The sequence below is a fragment of the Alosa alosa genome, chromosome 5 (assembly GCF_017589495.1).
Source record: "Alosa alosa isolate M-15738 ecotype Scorff River chromosome 5, AALO_Geno_1.1, whole genome shotgun sequence".
NCBI lineage: Eukaryota > Metazoa > Chordata > Actinopteri > Clupeiformes > Clupeidae > Alosa > Alosa alosa.
In genome coordinates this window covers 24,439,870-24,449,511 of record NC_063193.1, presented here as the reverse complement: position 1 = coordinate 24,449,511, position 9,642 = coordinate 24,439,870, and the positions used below count along the sequence as shown (strand labels likewise).

At 39.4% G+C, this 9,642-nt stretch overlaps 1 protein-coding gene across 1 annotated transcript in view; it reads right to left on the bottom strand.

The window, feature by feature from the left end:
* Positions 1 to 152: 152 nt before the first annotated feature.
* LOC125295263 overlaps positions 153 to 9,642 on the bottom strand; it is a 45,466-nt gene continuing 35,976 nt past the window's right edge. Inside the window, exons 3-6 of the mRNA XM_048244527.1 lie at positions 8,069 to 8,130; positions 3,622 to 3,704; positions 1,276 to 1,457; positions 153 to 691 (exon numbers count right to left, since the gene is read on the bottom strand). Of these exons, the coding sequence (XP_048100484.1) occupies positions 290 to 691; positions 1,276 to 1,457; positions 3,622 to 3,704; positions 8,069 to 8,130 (729 nt within the window). The 3' untranslated portion in view covers positions 153 to 289. The remainder of the gene's footprint in view (positions 692 to 1,275; positions 1,458 to 3,621; positions 3,705 to 8,068; positions 8,131 to 9,642) is intronic.

The following is a 9,642-nucleotide window of genomic DNA, read 5'->3' as shown; positions in this document are numbered from 1 at the left end:
ACTACTACTGATGATGATGCTGCTGCTTATTAAACTCAATATTTCCATAAATTTAACATTTCTTCCTCCAAGGATGAAATAGTCAAAACAGTAATATTTTTATATAACAAGCTTATTTAACAGACACATTTTTCTCACATTTTAACCTTTATTAACATGTCAATCCTTTATGCTATACAGTATATTGATTTACATGCTTAATTGAGTAATAATGTCAGACAGTCATGAACATTTATAGCCTATAAGTGAACATGGCTCATGCAAATTACTTATGAAGCATAGCAGCCTCTCAAAGGACAGAATTGTAAGAGATGCGTGGGAATTCAGGTGGTTCTTGTTCATACACATACTCGTACAGCCATAATTTTAGTGTGGCCAGGATTTTCAGCCCAACGCACTTCTTTTGGTAAGCTCCATTGGCATGAGTAGAATTCAAATTAATATGGGGACAAGTTGAGTTACGTATCACATATTTTTCGAAGAGAGACCTTCTCTTCTTCATACAGCACACCAACGTGTCGCGCCCTTCATCGCACATCCAGTCTTCAGCCAGCTTCAGAGCCTGGTCAATGGCACAAGCAGAGTTGTTACTGCTATCGGCACAACCGTTAGAGTAAGCAGGGAGGCACACCTCACTTAGGGGCTTCTGGTAAAGGGGATTTTCACATTTCTTCTTTGCCACATTCTTTTCCTTCAAATTGGAAGACATTTATAAGTAACAATACCAACAGTTACACGTTGTATGTGCTCCTGCTTTGATATCATTATATTCAAACATCCTAATCATTGTCAGAGTAATCACAACCTATAAATATCACACTCCTGACCAATGACCAACAGCTAAGGAATGAGAGCAGGGAATAACAATCCAAAAAACTAATATCCAACTAGCTGGTATTGTTCAACCTTAAAGTCAAAACTGAATAAGGGCAATCAGGCAAGTACAGGCCCTCACCCCTATCTCACAATCTTAATGAAAGTGAAACCAAATTTCAATATCTGAAAACAGATGATCATGTCGGAGGACCGAAAATATCCTCTACAATGTCTGTAACTATTCATATTAATTAATGCAATGATGTGCTTCAGCACTTTTGTTATAAGGGCAAGGCAAGGAGCAGCACACATCCTTTTTTTAAGTATATTCTCTATTTCAAGCATGCCCCTATCTAGTTTCCTAGGATGCTTATACACCAAACCCATTCAGCAGTTATGTGATTATTATATCTATTACTTGCGCATTCATTTGTAGTTATCTTGGTAAGCATAACTTACATATTGATTATACAGTTCATGGATGGAACTAAGCAGCCTCTGGAGTGTTTTATTATGGTCTTCAGGTAACTTAGGGGAAATGTTCACTGCCAGTGAACAGTTGGGACAAGTCCTATTGCAGATGTTCTTGCACCACACAGCATCCCACACCAGCCCACCGACCAAAGCACACAGCAGCCAACCTGCAAAGAGGGGTTGGTGGAGAACACTATGGTTAGAGAGGAAAAAGGTCATGTCTGCCTTTGTTAACAGGATGTTACTTTAAACTGTGTGGGCTGATGATATATGTGGTGCAGCTGATGAGTAGTGTATACAACAGCTCTGATATGGCTGTGGCTGTCATTGCCCTCTGATGCATTACTCTACTCTAAATGCTGTCAGTGTCAGCCATATATATGTCTATATATAGAGAGAAGAAATGGTTAACAGAGAACAATATCAACATTTTAGAGTGGCCCAGCCAGAGTCCAGACCTCAATCCGTCAAAAAAGTGAGCATAAGGCCAGAGTGATGGCAAAGAATCATTCCTGCCTAAAAACCCGGATTGATGTTAAAAAGGTGCGGTCTAGAATCACATTGTGGAGACATGGAGAGGCTTGGTAGGTATTAAGAACCATTTTGAAAGATGCAAATAAAGATGTTTCCACTGATAATTTAAAAAGGGGATGAATAATTTTGGACATGCCATGTCATCGTAAAAAAGATGACAACGCTCCTTTTTTGTTTCTATCACTATGACTATGTCTCCATGCACTTCAGTCTCCCGGTTACGAGGCTTATCCCGATTTTGATCGTACTCAGGATATGGTGTTTACATGAGCACAGAGAAACCCGGTTATTAACCCTTAGAACCCTAGACTGTTTTAGGGCATTTTCACTACCTTTCGTTAGAAGCATTTATCCTGGTCATATAAGAATGGTGGAGGGGGACTTTGGGGCTGAGCAATTTACATATGTGGTGTGCACCTTACAGAAATAAATGGCATTTTTTATTTAGTGATGAAAAATTATCTTTCTGCGCTCCATGAACTAATCTGACCTGATGACACGAGTTTGCGTGTTAGATTCTGTGTGATACAACAACTTTTTCTGCATTGCCATGAACAAAGTAAAGGCAAAAAGGTGTTTCTTTGTCGAACAAATTGGGATGCAATGTGAGCCTTGAATTGGATGCCATGCAGGAATTTGCTAGGATTTCAAAACCGGATTATGAACATGCTTTGCCATGGAGAAACACATGATAGCGTTGGATTATGAAAATGCTTAGCCACTGCAACACACAAAAACGTGGGGTAAGTCGAGCTATATGAATTTATTATTTTCGAAAGTCCTGAAAATGACTAGCCTGTGTGCCATTCCGAACTTTGTCCCGCCCACAGCATTTGAGGTCGGGAAGTTCGGTCTGGCATTGCTCCATTGTGGTGGAAGTATGCTCGCCCTATATCGGGCGGACCAATCAAATCAGGCTTTACGATGATGGACAGGTGAGCAACAGCGCCTGGTCTATCACATCATCTGAGCACGCTTAGATTAGGCTTATGTTTGAAACACAAACGCTGTGGCTAGAAGGATACATGGCTTTTAAGACCCCATATGGAAAATTCATATTATTTAATGATGTTGTATCACTGAAAACGATTATTTCTGAAAACTTTGGCCAAAGTTGAGATGTGGGAAAACTTGTGGTTTCACTTTTATCAAGGGAAAACAGCGCTGTTGCATTGCGACATGTTCCCTCGTTCGTTTGAAATCTGATTGACCACCTGTTCGAGGGATTTGCGACAGCCTTTCCCAGCTGTTTAACATGTTTGTAGCATATCACTGTTCAACAGAATTATTTTTAAAAACGGAGGGGATATAGGAGAAGGATGGTTCGTGTGTTCTCTTCCTACACCTCACGGTAAGCTATTTTGTTGCTCTGATTGGTTAGGTCTATCCAATTGAGTGCAGAGGCATTCCCTCCCTGTATCGGTTGAAACACGCCCCATAATTACATCCCAATGGAGCAGTATCAGACTCATATTCTGACTAGAATTGACTACATCAGGCTAGAAAATGACCACAAAGGTGACACTATTATCACACTACAGGTGAATGTGACTTTTTTTCCCCTTTATAGATAGATATCCTCATACATTACCAGTTTATACAAATCTTATCCAGGACCTCTACTACTCAGAAGGATCGATATACTTGGTACCAATAGCCCTGTCTCCTCTTTCATCTGATATGCTTGCCATGCGAGTAATTCGAACGAGAGTAATGGGTGCGCAGGTGAACGCAGAGAAGTATAGACAGTAAATATGATGCAATTTGATTTAATTTCATATTTTTTTGTCTTCATACTTGATCGTAGGCCTACAGACAGGTCCGTATTCTCGTTGGAAAGCCTCACCTCTGCTCCGTCATCTCGCTGCGTTGAACAGTTCCTGAGCAATGAGAAGAAAGGGTGTGTTTTTTGATGCACTTTGCGTCAATCGGGTTCTAGGGTTAATATCCCTGTATACATGATAAATACTAGTATTCCGTAGCCTGGGTGTTCCCATGCTGCCTTGCGCGCGATTTGATTCACGCTGCTAAGGCAGCCTGGAGACCATGGAGCAAATTTACGCCTGAGATAGGGAACCAATCACAGAACAGGGGGGAAAGCAAGACGATGATGAGCTATGCACAGACGCATTTGATAGACATCCGTGGCACCCAATAAACGGATCTGGGCATTTTTTTCAAATACGAGAAAATGAACGTTTGGTTCCCAGACAACGTCTCATTGAGAAGTGGTGGCGCTAGCCAGGCTAAGTATTGCGGTTACCAACAATAAAGTTCTATTAGCACTTTTAATTAGCAATTAGCACATTATCCCGGTTTATAGCCTAGGCTAATGCAATCGCGCGTTTGCCTGAGAAATCGGGATAAAGGTGTAGGCTATATATGGAACAGTATCCCGGTTTCTTTCGGATTAGGCCTACTTCAACATAACCGGGATCAGGGATGTTGTTAGGCCTTAAATAGGATAATATGCATCCAAATTCATATTCATTATTCTCTGTTGAATTGCTCGCTCACGGAGTAGGCTAGCCTACTCTTACATAAATCACACAGATGTCACAAAGAGTGGCACAGATGTCACAGAGCAAACCATCAGATTAACCAGCAGACCTACAGTATACCGGACACGACAATATGAAGCATTCTTCTATACAGTATAGGCGAAGCCGTTCCAGAGTTTTGAAATTGCAGCAAATCTCTACATGGTATCCAAGTTTGAGCTGAAATTCTAATGTTATAGCCCAAAATAATTAACTTGGTTTCCATATCAAAGAATCAAAAGTTGATCATAGCATGCACAGATCAACTGTGCTTTTGAATAGATATTTCTACCATCATGCTTCAGGTGACATAAATGTAACAATCATGAGACACAAAGTATTTTTCCTTGACATAACATATCAAGTATGATCACATCATACTTTCGCAGATATGGGTAGCCACTGTCTTGAAAACGATATAGCATAGCCCTAACTATTGATGGCCCTTACAATGAGTCAGTGCGTAATCTGCCTTTAGAATTCCATGGTATTCTGCAACATTTACATCCAGTCAAGATCAAGAGAGGATTATTATGCAAGTCTTGTCAGTGTTCTCTTCTAGTCAGGTTTCACTTCCTGAGAACATCTCACCTTTTTTGTTGGGGGGGGGTCACTTTGTGCACACATGCATTTTTAAATCTAACCGTTAAAAATTGACCATGCAATATCTCAGCCCTTGGGATGTGGTATGGGTGTCCCACAGGGAAGCATTCTGGGGCCTTTACTCTTTCTTCTATATATTAATGATCTCCCAGCTGTGTGTAAATACTCTAAATGCCTAATGTATGCTGATGATGCTCACCCAGAAAGCATCTATCCATCACCAGTCCTGTAATCTTTTCAAATCAAACTCTTGTCATGACCACATCATATAAGTATTACATACACCTTACATACATTATATTCTCAACCATCTCATACTGTCTACCAATATGGTCCCTCACCACAAAGAAAGTTACTGAACCCATCGCCCGGTTATATTACCGAGCTTTGAAAATCCACAGTAATTTTCCCAAATGGACAGACCACTGCACTGCGCTCACTCAATCACATGCTCTGTCCTTTCAAAATTTTATCTACAGTCATGCTATTTCTTTTTATTTTCAACTCCAACACAGTACTTCACGAACACTCATCTCTCTCTTATCAACACATAACATGCCTCAAGTGCGTATCACTAGGTCAGTTTCCACGGCCCTCCACCCAGTGCCCTCATACAACAATGGCTTACGGAGTCAGGCCCGTTTTAAACTGTAGCTTTGTTACTTTTAATATTTTCCTGTACAATAAATATGAAATGAAAAATGAAATGGTGTGTCAGCTTTTTGTTATATCCCGGTCTAGGGCTTGTGGGATATAACAACGTTTTTGAGTTGTGAGGGACGGGCAGACAACGAAACGTAACATTAATGTGTATTTATCAATACAAAAAAAACAGTATGGAAAAAACAGTCCAGACACTACAAAAAAACAAGGCCTAAAAAGTAGGCCTCTGCGGCCAGGTGCTCACTCCTGGTCTCTCACCTGACAAAAATAACTATAGAAATCTTTTAGTATTTTGTATATTATTATTACAAGCATGATCACATCATACAGTACTTTCCCAGATATGGGTAGCCTATATTGTCTTGAAAACTATATAGCCTAGTATAACAGATGGCCCTTAGAATAAACTTAATAGTCAAATTACATTGAAAATAGCCTAGGCCTCAAAGGGTAGCCCACCTACCAATTCATTGAAGCCCTTTTAAAAGCAGAATTCCGGTGTGATATTGACCTAAAGTGTATTGAAACATGATACCGAGTGTGAACGTATGTCTCATAGCCCATCTCGGCTTGTCCCCTGCACTCCAAAATCTGGTAAGGGATCAGATTCCAAAAATAATTCAGTGGAAATGCATGGATTCCAGTTTCTTCCAGTAGCAGCAACTGGAATCCATGCATTTCCACTGAATTATTTTTGGAATCTGATCCCTTATCATACCTGTTCATTCTTACTCGTTGCTTTCGACTTATCGCGGACTAAATTCAAGATGGCTGCAAACGCTAAACTTCATGAAGATACTGTCTGTATAAATCGTCTTGTAAGTAAACTACCAGTGCTTTTTCAAAGTTCTCAATGTCTCGTTTTAAATGTCAGGGCCCTCGGAAGTCTACCAATGAAGTGTGGAGATACATTGAGCCTCGTAAATGGGTGTAAAACAGTGATTTATTTGCATGGCTAGCCCGATGCCGAAGCACCACTATTGAAAAAGCATTGTTGGTAGCATCGGCTAACTAGCGCCAGATTTTGGAGTGCAGGGGACAAGCCGAGATGGGCTATGAGATATACGTTCACACTCGGTATCATGTTTCAATACACTTTAGGTCAATATCACACCGGAATTCTCCTTTAAGTTGTGCATTACCTACAACCCTGGGGGCTAAGCCCCCCCCCCCCGGTCTTTCAATCATTTAGCCTTGTGACAGTGTTATTTTCAACAAACATACTGGTGAAGAGAAAATCAACATTAAATCAATATTTGCATATATATATATATATATATATATATATATATATATATATATATATATATATGTATTTATTAATATATATATACACAGTACACAGTACCAATCACAATCATTGGCACCCCTAGAAAATCTTATATACAAAACCTAACAGAAGCATTTTCCTATCTAATTTCAACTTATTTAAGTTAATCAGAGTGTCTTTGAACTTTCAGAAGTAGTTCAGAAGTAGTACTTTTTCACTAAAATAAAGTGACACAGAGGCTAAATCCTCTAGTCATTTCTCAAACATCAGAAAGACAAGAGATTACCAATGTAAACGGTAGGAGTTACTAAATGGTAGTGACTTTGTCTGGAAGTGTGGTCTATTGTCAGATGAAATGAAAATTGCGCTCTTTGACTAGAAACACGTTAGGTGTGTTTGGCATAAATAGAATGACTATACTGAAAAGCATCTCATGCTTAATGAGAATTATGGTGGAGGCGTTGTGCTATTGTGGGGCTGTTTTTATTCCCAATGGCCTTGATAACTTAATTAAGGTGCATGGTATCCTGAACAACAAGAAAAATCTGAACATTTTCAAAGGAAATATGTCAATCTCTGACAAGACACTAAAAGTTGATCCTGATTGGATCATTCATCAGGTCAATGAACCAAAACAATCGTCCAGATCAAAACAAATATGGTTTTCTGAACACAAAATCAAGCTTCGGCCATTGCCATCTCAGTCCCCTAATGTAAACTCCATAGAAACAGTGGGGTGAGTCAAAGAGGAGAATGCACAAGTGTGGACCATCTCGGGAGATTTTGTAAAGACGAAGGGTCTTAAATCTCTTGCTTTGTATTTTCCAACTTTATGGGGTGTCATAGGTGAATATTACAAACTGGTGAATATTGCAAAACATGATTTGCACTGCTTAAAACAACATTATGCAGCAATGTGCCACTTTTTAGGAATGTGTTATACACACACACACATTCCTAAAAAGTGGCACATTGCTGCATATAATGTTGTTTTAAGCAGTGCAAATCATGGTAATAAGTTTTCATGAAACAGATCACCAGGAAAGTATTAAACTATGTTTTTGCTGATACACTTCAACATGCTTAACACTCTTAAATCCTGATTTCAGTCCATGCATTATTTCAGTCCTAATTATACAGTATACTAAAAAAAGAAACATTACATTACCTGAAGTACGCATGGCTCGGAAAATCTCTGCAGTCTGCCAAGCTGAGCAGTGAGACTAATGACTGTTGTTGGGTTGAACAGCAAGATTTATCAGTGAGTATCATACTTATGTTTTGAGTAATCATTACGAAGAATCTTGACACTGCTGCTGTGTTGCCTTATCAGCACAGGATCACAGACCTGCTCAAAAAGTCCCCAGGTCACACCTTAGCCAATCATAGAACTTAAATGCATATGCTTGCTAATATGCAATCTGTATCATATTCCAAGAATATCTCAGGGGCGGAGGGAAACAGAAAAAATATACGTAAACATATGCAAGGTGGTGTTTGGGTTTTTGATGCTGTTGCTTTCAGGATTGCACAGTGGTCTGCTTTTTCAATACACATTATTTTGTGTTGTTAATTACTTCTCTGCTGTTTTGAACAATTTTATGGTGGTGCAGATGCAAACATAGACTTTTACCGTATGACACCAATTAACTTACAAGATGTCAAGTATGCCTGAACATGGTTCAAGTCATGAATTCTGTAATATATGCCAGAGCTTCATACTGCTTCATACTGTGTTAAGTTGTTCTGAACAGAGGTACCACACAGGATGTTTCTCTGTGGCCTAGTTGCTAGTATCACTTCTCTCTATCTCCACTCCTTTTACCTCACGGTGACACCACATTGCTTTGGTTAACACACACACACACACTCTCTCATCCTGTTCATGAGTACGTGCTTGTCATCATTATATCTTGAAACTTCAGGCTTAAAATGTGACAATGACAGGGAATCTGTAATATGCTACAGTTCAATATTTTTGGCATGCAAAGAACTTACACACTCCACACACAAAATGTTTTGATAGTGGCACACACCTGTCCTATCAATTCATGCCACAAGCAATGCTGTAGCACTCTGGACAAGCTGCCAGAGAGCATCCTGAGAAGCTGTAGAGAAATGTGAAAAACTGAAAGTGTGTGCTTTGCAAGTGAAGGACACACACACACACACACATACGAGCAGAGTGATACCAGGAAAACAAGTATTCTATACTGTAAGCATAAAGCATGCATCATAATGAAGAGATCAATTAAACCTTGGCAGACAATTTTGAATAAAGAATTTCTCATTTCCATATTGAATAACAGTATAAATAAAATAATAAACAGTCTTCTTCCAACAAAAATAAGGAACAGTGTTACATATAGCCCTCTTTGTTTTTTTATTTTTTATTTAATAACTCTTTGAGTTATTGGTGGGGGTTCCTAGGCTTATGGAACAACAGCACTCTCCAAGTCAGACATTTCTGCTGATAGATCTCTGTAGGATTCTCCAGACCCAACAAATCTCTGCTACATTGCATGTTGTATATTTGGAGGAAGTAATTGGTGATGCGTTTCATATGACACTCTGTGGTGTATTTTCCCAGGTCATGCATGTCAGAGTAGAGGTAAGAGTGTTCCCTTTGGGCTTTTGGAATAAGAAGGCCTACAGGCCTTTATGTAAAGTTGCATAGCCTAGATAACCCAGAAACATCCCCAGCACACACATTGGTGTCAGTTTAAATGAACAGTTTAGGAG